Source organism: Cololabis saira, chromosome 8 (assembly GCF_033807715.1).
Source record: "Cololabis saira isolate AMF1-May2022 chromosome 8, fColSai1.1, whole genome shotgun sequence".
Classification (NCBI taxonomy): Eukaryota; Metazoa; Chordata; class Actinopteri; order Beloniformes; family Belonidae; genus Cololabis; species Cololabis saira.
Window position 1 is genome coordinate 43,202,656 of NC_084594.1, and position 18,032 is coordinate 43,220,687.

The window sequence follows — 18,032 nt, forward strand, 5'->3', positions numbered from 1 at the left end:
TGGCTTAAGGTTTTTCTCCCACTAGGGGAGTTTTTACCTGCCATTGTTTATGTAATAACTGCTCAGGGGTTTATGTTTATGTTTATGTTTATGTTTATGTTCATGTTCTGGGTCTCTGGAGAGCGTCTAGAGACAACATCTGTTGTATTAGACGCTATATAAATAAAATTGAATTGAATTGAATTGAATCAAGCACGGCTGGAAGACGCTGAAAAAGGCGACTTCAACTGGGCTGTTCATTATCCACTGTGCTGCTGTTATTGTTGTTGTTTATGATTTGGATACAGGAAGAAGAAGCGGAAATGAGGGGAATTGCGTCATGACGTTCTCCGTGCGTCGCTGGTTTGATCCAGATATCCTAAATGATTAATTACCATGTAAACAGGGATAACCCTGTTTGCTAACGCATGGAAACACATTATTCCCAATGTTTCAGTAAACGGAATATTGACCTTAACCCCAATTTTGACTGCATGTAAACGTAGTCACTTTCTCTTCTCCCCTCATCCTGTATTTGTTCCTCTGTAAAAAGTGAATGTGTTTGGTGTTTTTCATTGTTCTTTCTTCTGTACCTGTGTGACAGCCACGATGGACTGTCCTCTTGCCGTTGGGTCCACTTCGTTCTGAGTCTGAGTGTCTGTGCAGAGCGCCGGTGAACATGGCTTTCATCTGCTTCCTCTGGGCAGCGTCCTCCTGCAGCCAGGCGTGTTAGACCACAGGTACACCCAGCAACACGGACACTGTTGCGAACACAATTGATATGCAAGGTGTTGACTTACCTCTAGCCTGGTGATGGGCAGCAGGCCAGCTCTGCGCTGCACCAGCGGGGGTTTCTCTCCGCTGTCCAGAGGGAAAGCACGTGGCAGCTTCCCAGTCAGCTCCTGCAGAGGACATTCATTAGTCTCCCACAAGACCCAAAGTGTTACTTAAAGTGATATCACTTTATGGATTACTGTAAATCTGACCTAAATCATCCCTCGGGTTGGTCCTGCTGCGCTAAAATCATCGTGTAAGAAATGCTGCTGGATGACAAAGCTGTATCGTATAGAAATATAGCACTGCAGAGGGCAGAGCATTAGACTTCCAAGATGAGATGCAGATATGTCGCTGTTCATCCAGCTGAGCATAAGAGGCTGTTGTAGAAAAGCTGAAGCAGCTGTGGCTTCACTAACATATGCTGACAGGCTCTCGGGAGCAATCAAGCAAAGTTTCATTTGCAGCCCTTTGTGCCCAAAAAAAGATTGCATATTCCACAAGTTGATTGCTGAATCTGGGTTTGGATGAAGTCAGACTCAGGCCCCGTTTACACGTAGCAAAAACGGTGGCGTTTTCATGCGTTTTGGCCGTTCGTTTACACGAAAACGAAGCTCAACGTCACCAAAAACGATCATTTTTGAAAACTCCGGCCAAAGTGGAGATTTTCAGAAACTCCGTTTTCACGTTTGCTTGTAAACGGAGGGAAATGGAGATTTAGGTTTCAGAACGTCACATTATGCAACAGAAACGTCACCAGCGTCATGTGTGCGACCTGTGTTTACAATTTGTTTGGCCACCGTCAATATTTTCTTGTATTTTACCTGTTTTATATTCTAAAGTCACACTTAAAAGTAACTCCACTTCTCTTTCACTCCAAACGAAAGACTCTCGTTCATCTTGGAAGTAACTGGCAATCAAGGCTGATTTATGGTTCTGCGTTACACCAACGCAGAGCCTACGGCGTAGGGTACGCGGCGACGCACACCGTACGTAGGCTACGCCGTCGGTTTAACGCGGAACCATATTATTCAGGCTTCACACGTGTCATTTGTTGACGTTTTTTTCCAGGATTCTGATTGGCTAGCATGACTTTAACTTCTCGTTACACTGCCCCCTGCAGGTTTGGATGCTCATAGCACCTTAACAGCTATTTATACAGGTTCGTGTAAACGAGGATATTTTTCAAAACGTAGAGGGGGAAATATCTGTTTTTGTAGATACCCGGCTATGTGTGAACGTGGCCTCAGAATGCAAAAATATGTATTCAAAGCAAACATGGAGTTAAAAAATGAGAACTATGAAGATAAGTGAACTCACTGCTTCCTGCAAGCACACTTGTTTGAGCTCTCCCAGTCTGGAGCTGAGGAGGGTTTCCAGAGCTTGTCTTCGTTCCTGCAGAGCCGCCATCCTCTCTGCCGGCAGCTTGCCGTCCCGGCAGCCCTGCACATCTGTAGATCACAGCACAGGGAGGACTTCACCAAAACAGCACCAGCTTCGGAGTTCAGCTCATCCTTCTAGTCACCATTATATACCCTTATGTACCATATTTTATATCGCTTATTCCTATTTAGGTTCACAGGAACTTTCTGGAGTCCACCCCAGGTCTCTTCAGGTAAAAGGTAGGAGAACACCTTAGACACCTTAGACTAAAGGTTGTCCTAACTAAAGGTTTTCCCATCTAAAAGTTCTCCCAACTAAAGGTTCTCCTAAATAAAGGTTGTCACGACTAAAAGTTCTCCCAACTAAGGGCCAAATCCACAAAGAATAGATTGCGCCCGCAAATAGCGCTGTGAATTGCGCCGCATTTGCGCCCGCAATTTGCCCCGCTTTAAGGTCCTATTCACAAAAGATTTTGCTCTAATGATATGCCGGCGCAAACACGCCCATAAAGTTTTGCAGCTGAGTGCAATTTGCCCTTGTCTGAGCAAGTGAGCGGAGCTGTTTCCAGTGTATATTTCAGCACCCAGATTGGTCCATAATGAAAACTGCAGAGAGCACAACAGCCTCAACTTTCACGTATTTGTACTTCTCTAGTATTTTGCATGTATGACATAAGCTAATGAAATGTCAAATGTTAAGAGCCTGTGCGCATTTTGGATGCATCAAAATATTTAAGTTATATTTTTAAATGTTTTAAGTTTCCACAACTTAAAACTTTCTATTATCCCGGATCGGGATCAGATCAGGATCTGACGGTAATTCATGTTCTTTGTTTTGCTACACACACCTACAGGTCAGCTGTTAAACACACACATTCTAGATTTATATGTTTATTTGGTGGAATTGTTTGTATTAAAGCAGCCCCTTATGTAGCCTATGGATGAATCCTGAGCTCCGTCCTGTTAGTTTTATTTTTAAATCCGAGATAAGTCCACAACCCCACTTGATCTGTCTACAGTCATGTCTGACTGTAGATTTCACCCTTAATATCATTCAGTATCACACAGGCTTGAATGATATTGGAGAGAGAAACAGAGCCGCAGGGGGAGTGAGGAGTGAGTTTGCGCGCAGTTAATACACGCTTCGAAAAGACGGTATTTGCTCCACTATTTTTGCGTGTGGCAAATAGCGCTGGCCTTTGTGAATTAGACGGTTTTTGCAATGAGGCTTATTTGCATAGAAAGGGGGCAATTTTGTGCCGAATGTATGAATATTACCTAATTTACATGCATGCAAATGGCACAGGCGCACCATGACACTATTTGCTTGGCAGCGCAGTTTGTGCAGCAATTCGCCCTTTGCGGGTGCTTTGTGAATTAGACGCTCTCTTTTTGTCTCATTTGCACCGGTTTAGCGGCCGCAAAAGCCGCGCAATCCTTTTGTGGATTTGGCCCTAAAGGTTCTTTACAACTAAAGGTTGTCCCAACTAAAAGTTCTCCCAACTAAAGGCTCTCCTAAAGGTGTGTGTGTGTGTGTGTGTGTGTGTGTGTGTGTGTGTGTGTGTGTGTGTGTGTGTGTGTGTGTGTGTGCGCGCGCGCGCGTGTGTTACTCACCAGGAGCCCCCAAACCCATGGATGCGATCAGATGACCTTTGACCTCCATGAGATGTAAATCTGGGGACTTCACAACTCACAATTGAGTCCTCACCTGATGAAGACATACAAGACTAAAGTCAAGTCCCCCCTCATGAAAACGTACGAGACTGAACCCGAGTCCTGCCCGGATGAGAACATACGTAAGTCCAGTCCTTCACTGATGAAGACATACAAGGCTAAACTCTGTCCTAACAGAGTTGAGTTTGTTGAGAAGGATCAACAAACTCTGTTCAAATGTGTTCACGTCCCTGACCTTGAAGCCATGTGTTATCTGGAGGTGAAGATGGAGTTGCATTTCCAGCAGGTTAGCAGATCAGCAGTTCCTTCACCACAGCCTACCATGTAACTGCAGCTCTGAGCTCTAGAGGGCAACCCTGAAAACACAAGAAGAATGACTGAAAAAACACTCCATGAAACACTCAAACCCCAGATATCAGAGCAACTACAACAATCAAACAAGACACGTTCATATTAGTACATGTTCATAGTAGTACAAGTTCATACTAGTATACGTTCATAGTAGTACATGTTCATAGTAGTACATGTTCATACTAGTAGACAGTAATAGTAGTACATATTCGTTCAAGTACATGTTAATAGTAGTACATGTTAATAGTGGGGCACATTCATACTAGTACACATTCATTGTAGTGCACATTCATAGTAATACACATTAATACTGGTATATGTAAATAATATTACATGTTCACACTACTACATGTAAATAGTAGTACATGCTCACACTACTACATGTAAATGTAGTACACGTTCAGACTAGTACATGTAAATACTAGTACATGTTCACATGAGTATGTGTAAATACTAATACATGTTAATATTACTAAGGCAAGGCAAGGCAAGTTTATTTATATAGCACAATTCAACACAAGGTAATTCAAAGTGCTTTACATTGACATTAAAAGCGGCAATTAGACAGTAAATAACAAATAAGATTGAATAAAATTATGAATAAGATGATAAGAAAAGAAGTAAAATTAAAGCTGCAAGCAGCAATGAACGGGCCCTCGCACTCATGGCCACCGTCCCCCATAAACATATCAGAAATGACACCACAAACGACTTCCTATGTCAAACCATTCAAAAGTTATAGCAGAAAAAAGGGACAACCAATCAGAAGAAGGGGCGGGGCTAATTCAGGCCAAAGAAGCTCAAGGACTCAATACCGAGTCCCATGACACCACCCACGACTCTCTATGTCAAACCATTCAAAAGTTATGGCAGAGAATGGACCAATCAGATGAAGGGGGGCTGCGCTTTTGGGCATCTAGCGTCGCCACGGTAACACTTTTGAAAGAGAAAAGTAATGCGCGTAGTCGCAGGATGGAGACGCACATTTTGATGTATAACACACCTGGGTGCACGTTACGGTTCGGGCCGTATTAATTGTGGAAGGAATGGCATAAATTGCTCCAAAATTACGCGATTAATGCAGAATGTTCAAAATGGCCGACTTCCTGTTCGTTTTCGGCCATGGCACCAAGAGACTTTTCTTTAAGTTGCGACATGATACAGGTGTGTACCGATTTTTTGTTCATGTACGTCAAATCGTATTATGGGACTTGAGGCGCAAAGTTTTTCTGTCTGAACCAATCAGATGAAGGGTTCGCACGCTTTTTGGCGTCTAGCGTCGCCACGGTAACACTTTTGAAAGAGAAAAGTAATGCGTGTTGTCGCAGGATGGAGACGCACATTTTGATGTATAACTCACCTGGGTGCACGTTACGGTTCGGGCCGTATTAACTGCCGAAGGAATGGCATAAATTGCGCCAAAATTACACAATTAATTCAAAATAGCAGACTTCCTGTTCGGTTTCTGCCATGGCGCCAAGAGACTTTTCTTTTAGTTGCGCCATGATACAGGTGTGTACCGATTTTCGTTCATGTACGTCAAACCGTATCGTGGGGCTTGAGGCACAAAGTTTTCTAGGGGGCGCTGTTGAGCCATTTTGCTACGCCCATTAATGCAAACCATTAATGATCAAATTTTTCGCCAGGCCTGGCTTGCGTGCAAAATTTGGTGTCTTTTTGGGCACGTTTAGGGGGAAAAAATACCCTCCTTTTGTCAGAAGAAAGAAAAAAGAAAGAAAAAGAATTCCTACAGATACAATAGGGCCTTCGCACTGTAAGTGCTCGGGCCCTAATAATAAAAAGCGCAAGCTGTTAAAAATAAGGGCAGTAGAGTACAGCAGGTAAGTATTTAATTTAGGAGTATGCTTGAGTAAACAGTAATGTTTTTAAGCCTGATTTGAAGGAGCTGACAGTACATATTCACATCAGTACCAGACTAAACATCTACATGGAAGCATTTATCCAGCGGTTGGTCATCTATCTAGTGGGTGGTTATTTATCCACTATATTATTTATATGCTCAGTTATCCAGCAGTTTGTCCAGGCTATAGAGATTGCACTTCAATCTTTGGCACAAGTGAGCAACTTCTCGCTCGTCTCGAGCCAACAACGCAGAGCTCGGCTTAACCCACTAAAACAAAGTGAGACTCACTTGAAAAGCTTCCAGTGAGTTTACTTTGGTTCCCGTTCCTGGAAATAAACCAGTGCTACTATTTTGGCCCTTACATGTCAAAACTCCCAGCATGCCTGACCTCCCATTGGCAGGCAAGTAGGAGCCACTCACAAAAAAAACACATTAGGACTGGCGCCCAGACAAAAGACATCACATGAATCCTGTTAGACAATACTGAGTCGGCACAGAGAGATAACTGGCTCTAAGTAAATCTAATAAACAGAAAGGGAGTTCCATTTGGGAATGAAGAAGGCACTGTTACATCTGTTTTCAGCTGAGCAGCAGAGCAGAAAAGTCACGAAGAGAAGCACTAAAAAACAGACAGACAGAGACATTTGGTGTGGGTGGGAGCCGTCGCTCGGCAGCCGGAGACTGGAGCCAAAAGGCCCCTTGGGAACGGCTCCGTCCTGTTACCGTCAGCATTTGCTTGCAGATTTTGGGCTTTTGCTCACCTTCATCTTGTACAAAAGCTGATCTTCTGACTATACTTTATCTGTTATCTAATTGTGGCAAATTTAATAAAGGTTACTTGCGTTTTCAAATGACTTTGTGAACTTACTGCTGATTTTGTCACGCCAACACGTCGCTCACCAGCTGCATCTAAAGGGAAAGTCCCTGTCGTCGTATTTTACGGTGCTGAAACACTTCAACTCAACAAAAAGTAGCTATTTTATTACATCCAACCTCCTGACCACTTTTACTAAACTTCATCTCATCTGTATGGGCCTAGTGTGTGTGTGTGTGTGTGTGTGTGTGTGTGTGTGTGTGTGTGTGTGTGTGTGTGTGTGTGTGTGTGTGTGTGTGTGTGTGTGTGTGTGTGTGTGTGTGTGTGTGTGTGTGTTCATGGCTTCATGTGAAGTATGAGTAATAAACAACACAACTAGAGTCTGCTGTGTATTTCCTTTTGGTCGGTAAAGTTCTCAGAAGTCTAGGTGAAATGGAAACGGGGCCTTTAAAGACAAGGACAGGGGTGCAAGAACATTTCCAGTTTCCGGTTTGAAGCAGTCGTGAACTTTCAGCGCTCTTTTCTTCGTGTGTGTGTGATTTTTTTTGCTTTGTTTTTTTGCACAATAGTTGTCCTTATCTCTCTGATTCACTGTGACCGGAAAAAGTTGAATAAACCATTCAGGAAAAGATCGTGAATTAGCGGTCGCGGGGGGTACTGCACCGTGGAGAAATGGAGTGACGGAGAAGTCCGAAGGGTTCACGACGGCGTCACGGTGACGGCGTAGGCACGGTTTAGACGCAGAACCATAAATCAGGCTTAAGAGCCAAGATATACTTGTTGTTGGTGATTGCGTTCGCGTCCGTTCGCATCCGTTCGAGTGCACCACCAACTGCAACGGCGCTCACGTAGTACGTGTGGAGAGCGCGTCGTACCGGAGGTGACCGATTGGGGGCAGTAAGCAGAGCAACAGTTGGAAAAGTGATTAAATATTTAGTAGTAGTGGTAGTAGCAGTAGCAGATTAGAACAACAAACAAGTTAACATGACACCATTGGATGAAGAGGAGATTATAACATTGCTTTGGTTGCGATCTCGCCAAAGGAAACGGCGCCAGCGACCTCAGCGTCGTTACTTGTGTCCAGCTGGTATCAGACCGGGACCAGCTGGTATCTGACCGGGACCAGCTGGTATCAGACCGGGACCAGCTGGTAACAGAATGGGACCAGCGCCACTCGCGGCCAGAGCCAGAACTGCAGGTCGCGTATGCGTTCAGTGTCTTTCTGAAAACGTGCATTTGGATGCGTCAAATGAACACAGGATACGCGTGGCGGCCATGATGCGTACGCGTTCTGAACTGCAAGTATATCTGGGCTCTAACAAGCAGCACACTTGACCAGACCAGAGCTCCGACTTACACATAACCTGTCCAACTCGAGCTGTGCACAGTTGTACGTGTGCAGCAGGTACCAGGTTCAGACAGGAGGTTAGAAAATGAAGAAACGGATAAATAGAGCCGTGGAGAGCAGCATAAAAGAGCAGCTGGTTGGAGCATCACAGCATCAGCAAACACACCAGCATGTGTAGAGGCTCCGGGCGCCGGTGAGGAAGGTGGCCATTAAACATGAGCTGCTCGCGCAACACAAATGCAAATCAGGGAAGACTTTAATATTCAGGTCCAAAGAGCTAAACGCTGGAGCTGATGCTGCCCCGTCTTCACAAGGAGCCACTGTGCTCTCTCCTGAGCTGAGACGTGTCACGCTGCTACTTCACCACACATTTCTGCTGGATAAAGTTTTTAACTCCTCCCAGCTCCCTGCCGCCAGCTTTTATGTGGTCAAGAGTCCCAAACCTAGATCCTGCTGTCAAAAGTAGAGATGCACCGATCGATCTGCAACAGATCGGTATCGGCCCGATAATGGCCCTATCGGTTTTGATCGGAGATCGGAAAATAATAGTTCAAAGCAGCTAATGACGTTTACAACAACAAACAGCGTGTGTGTTCCCACATCTCAGACCGAGGTCTCCTAAGGAGGCGTGGCCGGCCTCGCCGGTACGGGAGTTTACAATGTCCAAAAAGCACAACAAAAGAACAACAAATTTGCAGTTTGCAAGGTGTGTGCAAAGGAGATACCCCAAAGAGGAATGTTACAAAATAATTTCAACATAACGAAGCTGATAGGACTTCTCACCTAACTCACCTAAACGTAACAGAGACATATAAACGACAGCAAGAAAAATAAAGAACTACATGGTAAGGTAATGAATTCATATGTTTTGCTCATCTGCCGCATCGTAAATATTTCACTGATGAATGTCCGCCGGAGTTTTACCAAACTATACACAGTCCTAACCCTCATGCAGGACGACAGTCGTGTCAGTCGCTTCACAAGTGACATTTGGAGCTCTAGTGTGAAGAGTTTCACTCACAAGAGTTTCCTCACACGCGGTGGATGCTATCGCTAGAGCTTTAGCAAAGCTTAATAATTCATAATTCATTTTTATTTTAAGATTTAATTCCTCTTTCCACAGGAAAACTAAGGTTTATAGTTTACAACTTGTGGGAAAAAAACCGAACAATTAATAACGGCGTTGTAAATCGTTGGCCAACCAAAAAGTAACCACATAAGAATTATACCCAACATTCACCAGGAGGTGGAACCAAAACAACATAATGCTGGGAAATTAAAAAATGTTCAGTTTTTTATGTTCAATAAATATTTTCTACCTTGTAATTTTGTAAAAGATTGTTTTCTTTGAAAAGCATGCCTAAATCAAATTTATTTGATTTATGCAATGGTGAAAAAATTGGCAAAATAAATGAAAAACTGCGAAGAACCATGTTTGGTATTGTTCGGTATTCGGCCAAGTGTTTATTATTATTTTCGGTTTCGGTTTCGGCCACAAATTTTCATTTTGGTGCATCACTAATTTTGGAGATCTGTTATCTGCCCTCAAAATCCTGATTGGTGCATCTCTAGTCAAACGCCGTTGAACTGCAGATGCTCCTGCAACAAGCTCCAGTGTGATGTGAAGGTATTTGTGAGTGCGAGGCCGGAGGTGGGGCGGCGGGAAAGCGTGACGTGGTTCCCGTGGACAGGTGAGGCCGTTGACTCAGCTGCTTTTGTCGTTAACCTCCACAGGGTCACGCAGCCCCTGTCGGACCAGCATGTGGCTTCCACATCACTTTTGGAGGAGAAACTAACACACATGTGTTTGCTGACAAACTATGCAGCTTCAAAGTGACAAATGTGACGACGGCTCTGGCTGTGCGCTCGACGGCGTGAAACGACCACACGCCTGCTGCTGTTTCCGCCTGGACGGCTCCACTCCACATTCTCCAGTCAGGATCGGAGGTGTCGCTCACGGAGGAGATCGCGGATTGGAGAGGGAACAACCCCCCCCTGAGCAAACCGCAGCCAGAGAGATCTGTACTGGGCTTACGGAGGGTCAGGTGATCCCACTCACTAATGTAATCTCCTCCTGTGCTCTCTGCATCCATGAAAAACTGATTTATAACACTCTTATCAGCACACAGCAGGGTGGCTTAGTGCCGTCTGACCAATAGCGTGGCTCCGGCCCTGCTCTGTGGCCTCCAGGATCATATTTTGCACATTTGACAACCACTACAAGAAAAACAAAGCAAACCTGCAGACGGCTATCCACCTGGAATCTGCTAAGCTGCGGCGGGGCCGTAATAAGGATCGGAATGTGGCTCAAACTTCCAAGGAGGGTGTTTCTATACATCCCTCTGCACTGTCCGACCTGGACTGGTGTCTTTATATTCCAGAGTGTGTGTGTGTGTGTGTGTGTGTGTGTGTGTGTGTGTGTGTGTGTGTGTGTGTGTGTGTGTGTGTGTGTGTGTGTGTGTGTGTGTGTGTGTGTGTGTGTGTGTGTGTGTGTGTGTGTGTGTGTGTGTGTGTGTGTGCTCAGTGTAAGCTGCTTTACTGTGTTGGGAAGGATTGTTGGGTTGATTTCCTTGGAACTTCTGAAGTACGGCCATAGCTCTGCAGCGACATGCATAACTACAGTGACTGTGTTTCCATGCATCATTAACCCTTTTAAAACCTTAATATTGGCAATAACCCCAATTTGCACGGCCATGTAAACACCAATAACCCCTTTGAATAACCCGAATTTGCTCATATTCCGGTTTTTAAAAACCCGAATATGAGCCCTGGGTTACTCCTTTTAAAACCTGAATATTTGGTCATGTAAACACCTAACGGAATATCCCCATCAAACGGAACAGGAATTTGTTTTCTGCACATGTTCTGTTCACAAGGAATCCTGGTCTTTTGAGTCCAGGAAGTTCTTATAAACACGGAGAAACACAAGACCAGGAGGAGACTAATCACTTCATAAATGTAATGAAGGATATGAACATTTATGCATTTGTAGACGGTAGAAAGTACCGGGATAGAAGATTTACAAGAAGGTGAGCGAAGCAGCATTTGTTTTGAATTTGGATACAGGAAGAAGAAGTGGAAATGGCGGGAATTGCGTCATGACGTTCTCCGCGCGTCACTGGTTTAATCCAGATATCCCTAATGATTAATTACCATGTATACAGGGATAACGCATGTAAACGGAATATTCCGAATGTTTCAGTAACTGGAATATTAGCAATAACCCGAATTCTGATTGCATGTAAACGTAGTCCATAACTACAGTCATGGGGAACTTTTCACCGTGTTTAAGTCATTTACCACCAAACCAGATGCTTTGACAGTCCAACTCTACAGTTATGAAAGAAGAGCCACCTCGATGAGACTAAACTGCAGAAACACAATGGCCAAGCTTGAATTCCACGGTTCCTGAGTAGAACTGAACCCTCCAGACAGTTGAACAGCATTCAAAGTGCTTTGGAAAAGAAGACGAGAGTTTGTCGATGAATTGGACGGCAACACCGATCAGAGGAGAGAGCAGAGAGCAGAACCCCCTGGAAGGAGGGAAGCCTGCAGACCAGCTTCCCCGTCAATGCCCTGATATTTTACAACAAATATAACAACCGCAAAGCAGAAGCGATCAATACTTTGAAGAGTCTTGACAGCTGGAAGGAACCCCCCCCCCCCTTTCCTCTGGAAGCAGAGGTGTTTCCCAGAGGGCTGGGGAGACGACTGACCCCAGCAGAACCTTTCTAGGCTTTGTAGATCCTAGTTCCTGTTCAGGAATCTGTTAATAACAGGATAATAACAGAGCTGGAGGCTGCTGCATGAACACGCACAATTCTGGGTGGGAGCAGACTCAGAGCCTCGGAGCCTCGGAGCCTCGGAGCCTCCTCCTCGCCGCCTCCTGGCCTCCTGGTCTCCTCAGACCCTCCTCGGAGCCTCCTCGTCTCCTCAGAGCCTCCTTCTCGCCTCCTTGTATCCTCCTGGCCTCCTCAGAGCCTCCTCGTCTCCTCCTCGTCTCCTCCTCGCCTCCTCCTCGCCTCCTTGGAGCCTTCTCGTCTCCTCCTGGCCTCCTCGTCTCCTCCTCATCTCCTCTTCGCCTCCTCCTCGTCTCCTCCTTGTCTCCTCAGGGCCTCCTTGTCTCCTCCTTGTCTCCTCATCTCCTCCTCGTCTCCTCAGAGCCTCCTCATCTCCTCCTCGTCTCCTCCTGGCCTCCTCCACGTCTCCTCGGAGCCTCCTTGGAGCCTTCTCGTCTCCTCCTGGCCTCCTCGCCTCCTCCTCGCCTCCTCCTCGTTTCCTCGTCTCCTCCTCGTCTCACTCTAAGCCTCCTCCTCGTCTCCTCACAGCCTCCTCGTCTCCTCGGTGCCTCCTCGTCTCCTCCTGGCCTCCTTGTCTCCTCCTCGTCTCCTCCTCGTCTCCTCCTCGTCTCCTCCTCGCCTCCTCCTCGCCTCCTTGGAGCCTTCTCGTCTCCTCCTGGCCTCCTCGTCTCCTCCTCATCTCCTCTTCGCCTCCTCCTCGTCTCCTCAGAGCCTCCTCGTCTCCTCCTCGTCTCCTCCTGGCCTCCTCATCTCCTCCTCGTCTCCTCCTCGTCTCCTCAGAGCCTCCTCAGAGCCTCCTTATCTCCTCCTCGTCTCCTCAGAGCCTCCTCATCTCCTCCTCGTCTCCTCCTGGCCTCCTCCACGTCTCCTCGGAGCCTCCTTGGAGCCTTCTCGTCTCCTCCTGGCCTCCTGGCCTCCTCCTCGCCTCCTCCTCGTTTCCTCGTCTCCTCCTCGTCTCACTCTAAGCCTCCTCCTCGTCTCCTCACAGCCTCCTCGTCTCCTCGGTGCCTCCTCGTTACCTCCTGGACTCCTTTGAGCCTCCTTGGATCCTCCTCGTCTCCTCCTCACCTCCTCAGTGACAGCCACCAGGGCTGGTCTCCCAGTCCCCTGACAGGATCAGTATTCCTGATTCCTCCAGACATTCCTGCTCCTGTAACTCCTCCGACTGTTGACTGCGGTCCAGCAGGAAACACGAGCCCGAGCCCGAGCCCGGTCCACAGACCCGTTTAAACCCGTCTGTTTAAACCAGTCTGTGTAAACCAGTCTATTAAAACCTGTGTGTTCAAACCCGTCTGTTTAAACCGTGTTTAAACCACAGATATTATTCCTCAGCAGCGTGTTTTATCCTCGGAGCCGCAGCGGCTCCGGCCGGAACACCGTGGACTCTTCACGGAGAGATAAGAACATGTCGCAGGTGTGTCGCTGCTGCCACGCAGGAAAACCCTAAAAAAAACCCTAGAACAGATCCGTGGAAACCGGGACATTTGCTCTGGTACCAGGGGCACCGTGGACGTTTGTCCCCGGTGAGGATGAAGGATGAAGAAACCCCGAGCCCGGTCTTACCGGAGATCATGACCGCCGTCCTCCCAGCGCTGCCTGCTCCTCCTGCTCCTCCTCAGACCGCCGAAAACACATCCTTCCAGGGGGAGAAATCCTCCCGAGAGAAAAGATTCAATTAACCAATGTCCAATGTGAGATGGTAATGTAGCCGGGCCGAGAGGCCGCTTCCTATTGGCTGGGCCGGGAGTAGCGGCGGAGCTGGAGCTGGATCTGCGGGCCGGGAGTCAGTCAGGAGCGGAGCTGCATCCAGACCTGCTCCCTCACCCACGGAGCCCACGGAGCCCGCTGGCCCCGCGATGCCGCCCCGCCCAGATGTGCATGCCCTCACGTCACACCACGACTACGGTCCAGCTGTTGGCGGGCACGCGCGCGGCGGCAGAGAAACCATCACTAACATGAATCAGCGCGAGTGAATGTGAAGGTCCGAGCGCAGGGTTCAGTGCTGGTGGCAGGGGCGCCACCAGTGGGGGGCGCCAGGGGTGGCCACGGCCCCCCCTACAAATTTACTTTTTTTATATATAAAAAAAAAAAAATATATATATATATATATATATATATATATATATATATATATATATATATATATATATATATATATATATATATAAATATATATATATATATAAATAAAAGAAATATATTATATATTAAAATATATATGACATATATTATATATTAAAAATGCATATATATATATATATATATATATATATATATATATATATATATAAAAGAAATATATTATATATTAAAATATATATGACATATATTATATATTAAAAATGCATATATATATATATATATATTATATATGCCTTAGGTTTTTACCAACATGGTATTAACCAATAATATATATGCAGAAAAGTTAGAAAGTAAAAAAAAAAAAAAGTATTTCTGAGCCTGTATACTACAACCGTATAATAAAGTCCTGTAATGATGGCTTTTAGTTTTGGTGTTCACCCCAAGAAAAGTGGTCCCATCTGGCCCCCCCTATGAAACATTAAAAAAAAATAATAATAATATATAGGCTATAGGTATATAGGTGTAGGCCTATATATATATATATATATATATATATATATATATATATATATATATATATATATATATATATATATATATATATTAGGGCTGTCCAAGTTAACGCGTTAACGACGCGTTAACTTAACGTCCTCTTAACGCCGACAATTTTTTTAAGGCACGATTAAAAAAAAAGGCGCATGATATCATTTCATTTTGAAAGATGGAGAATTAAAAGGGACTTTTGAACGGCAAGTTCACTTTCAAAAAGATGCCAGATGGTGGGCTGGACAAGACTGAAGTTATTTGCTTGTCGATTTGAAATTAATTACCATCGAAGTACGTCGAGTCTCAAATACCATTTGCAACCAAACACAAGACCAGAGAGCGGCGCGCGCCCCCCCCCTCTTCAAAAGCAGACAAAGATCAAAGATGGATAGCAGCTCTATCTACCCTCATCATCCTTCTGCAGAACTCTTCACCATCGCTCTTCTGTACATGTCCATATAGACCGGCCTCTCTGACTTTATCTCCAAAACATCTACCATCTCCCGTCCCTCTGATGTACTCCTTCCTGATCCGGCCCATCCTCGCCACTCCCAAAGAGAAGCTCAACATTTTCATCTTGTCACACCGTGGTGAGGTTGTCTTGTCTTGGGTTTGTTTTGTCCTGTCATATCCTGTTTTATTTTGAAAAGTAATTCTCCTCTTGTTTCAGGTCCCTTGCCCTTCCTCATGTGTCTCAGTCTGATTGTCCTAAGTGTTTCCACCTGTCCCCCATTTCCCTCCATGTGTTTAAATAGTCTGTTCCCCTTATCCTGCACCAGAGCCTTGGTCCACGTCCACAGCCGTGGTAATCGCTATAATAATCACCATAGTAACCCGTTTGTTCCTCGTGACAAGTGATTTTTTGTTTGTAATTTTTTCCTTAGCTTAGACTCATAGCCCTTTGTTTATTCCTCGTTAAAGAGTGTCCGAGGTTTCTGGTAAATTCAATAAAAGCCTTTTGGTATCTAATATCTCTGCATCTGAGTCCTGCTTTGAGTCTCGGCCTGACACATCTCTGCTACCTCTAGCTCTGCCTCCTGTCCTTTCTTCAGTACTGTTTCCTCCAGCTGTTTCCTCCAGCTGTTGCTCCCAGCTTCTGCTCCCAGCTGTTGCTCCCAACTGCTGCTCCCAGCTGTTGCTCCCAGCTGTTGCTTCCAGCTGCTGCTCCCAGCTGTTTCCTCCAGCTGCTGCTCCCAGCTGTTTCCTCCAGCTGCTGCTCCCAGCTGTTGCTCCCAGTTGTTGCTTCCAGCTGTTGCTCCCAGTTGTTGCTTCCAGCTGTTGCTCCCAACTGCTGCTTCCAGATGTTGCTCCCAGTTGTTGCTTCCACCTGCTGCTCCCAGCTGTTTCCTCCAGCTGCTGCTCCCAGCTGTTGTTCCCAGTTGTTGCTTCCAGCTGTTGCTCCCAGTTGTTGCTTCCAGCTGTTGCTCCCAACTGCTGCTTCCAGATGTTGCTCCCAACTGCTGCTTCCAGATGTTGCTCCCAGTTGTTGCTTCCAGCTGCTGCTCCCAGCTGTTTCCTCCAGCTGCTGCTCCCAGCTGTTTCCTCCAGCTGCTGCTCCCAGCTGTTTCCTCCAGCTGTTGCTCCCAGCTGTTGCTCCCAGCTGTTGCTCCCAGTTGTTGCTTCCAGCTGTTGCTCCCAGTTGTTGCTTCCAGCTGTTGCTCCCAACTGCTGCTTCCAGATGTTGCTCCCAACTGCTGCTTCCAGATGTTGCTCCCAGTTGTTGCTTCCAGCTGCTGCTCCCAGCTGTTTCCTCCAGCTGCTGCTCCCAACTGTTGCTCCCAGCTGTTGCTCCCAGTTGTTGCTTCCAGCTGTTGCTCCCAACTGCTGCTCCCAGCTGTTGCTCCCAGCTGTTGCTTCCAGATGTTGCTCCCAGCTGCTGCTCCCAGCTGTTGCTCCCAGTTGTTGCTTCCAGTTGTTGCTTCCAGCTGCTGCTCCCAGCTGTTTCCTCCAGCTGCTGCTTCCAGCTGTTGCTCCCAGTTGTTGCTCCCAGCTGTTGCTCCCAACTGCTGCTTCCAGATGTTGCTCCCAGTTGTTGCTTCCAGCTGCTGCTCCCAGCTGTTTCCTCCAGCTGCTGCTCCCAACTGTTGCTCCCAACTGTTGCTCCCAGCTGTTGCTTCCAGATGTTGCTCCCAGCTGCTGCTTCCAGCTGTTGCTCCCAGTTGTTGCTTCCAGCTGTTGCTCCCAACTGTTGCTCCCAGCTGCTGCTCCCAGTTGTTGCTTCCAGCTGTTGCTTCCAGTTGTTGCTTCCAGATGTTGCTCCCAGCTGCTGCTCCCAGTTGTTGCTTCCAGCTGCTGCTCCCAGTTGTTGCTTCCAGATGTTGCTTCCAGCTGTGCCTGCAGCTGCTGTTTGTTGTCCACCTCCACATTGTTAGATCACTGCAATTCTGCATTAACTCTTGTCATCCCACGTCCACGAATCCCACAAATAAACTTTTTTTTACTATGACCTACATTTGATTAGTAATAAAGTTGAAATTGTAAAATTCAGTAATATTAACAAAAATAACACACAGCAGTGGTATCAGAGAACAGTAATAACTGTCATAAACTTTCATTCTTCAGCGAGCGATGATGTGTTTGAAGGATCAGTACAGAATGAAAAACGTCTGCAAGATTTAAGGGCCCAGTTCCAATACACCCCCTAGTCCTACTTTTCATCCCTACTCCTAAATTTTGTGCGTTCCCGTGAGGGTAGTGGTGTCCCAATTCCTCTTTGCATGTAGGGGTAGTGGACATAACGAGGGCTAGGGGGTATCAATCTAGCGCTTCACAGCGATTTCAGATGCTTCGCGATGGAGGGCCAGAAAAATTTCCCAGAATGCTTTACGTCATCATTTGCAGACTGAATCAAACAAAAAAACATGGCGGACATTTCTAATTTTTAGTGAATAAAATCAATATTTTGAGTTAGTTTCTGCATAAAAATGCGTTTTGATTACATTTCTAGCGGAAATATATATTTTACTTTCATAATATTCACTCAGTAAATGTACGTAATCACTCGCTTGCTCGTTGTTGCGTTGCATCTTCAGATCTCGCCAGAACAAAGGCTGATTTATGGTTCCGCGTTACACCAACCCAGAGCCTACGGCGTAGGTTACGCGGCGCCGCGCGTCGTACGGTACGGTACCTGCTGTAGCCTACTCTACTGCCCTTACTTTTTAACTTGTGCTTTTTTTAATTTTACCTCTTATCATTTTGTTATTTACCGTTAGTCTTCCCGCTTTTAATGTTGATGTAAAGCCTAAAGCCCTTTGAATTACCTTGTGTTGAATTGTGCTATACAAATAAACTTGCCTTGCCTTATTTTCTTTATCCCAGATATTCACAGGAAATATTGGTCTGGATTTGGACTTGGACCTCCAACCCCACCGAGACCCAGAGCCGGCACCACAGTCTTCTGTGTGACGTCAAGGCC

General features: G+C 46.1%; 1 protein-coding gene across 1 annotated transcript in view; it reads right to left on the minus strand.

Annotated features, from left to right (window-relative positions):
- Positions 1-13,940, minus strand: part of ccdc120b (coiled-coil domain containing 120b) — a 28,906-nt gene extending 14,966 nt beyond the window's left edge. The window contains exons 1-6 of the mRNA XM_061728745.1: positions 13,550-13,940; positions 4,045-4,165; positions 3,750-3,843; positions 2,074-2,204; positions 780-881; positions 573-693 (exon numbers count right to left, since the gene is read on the minus strand). Of these exons, the coding sequence (XP_061584729.1) occupies positions 573-693; positions 780-881; positions 2,074-2,204; positions 3,750-3,798 (403 nt within the window). The 5' untranslated portion in view covers positions 3,799-3,843; positions 4,045-4,165; positions 13,550-13,940. The remainder of the gene's footprint in view (positions 1-572; positions 694-779; positions 882-2,073; positions 2,205-3,749; positions 3,844-4,044; positions 4,166-13,549) is intronic.
- Positions 13,941-18,032: the final 4,092 nt, after the last annotated feature.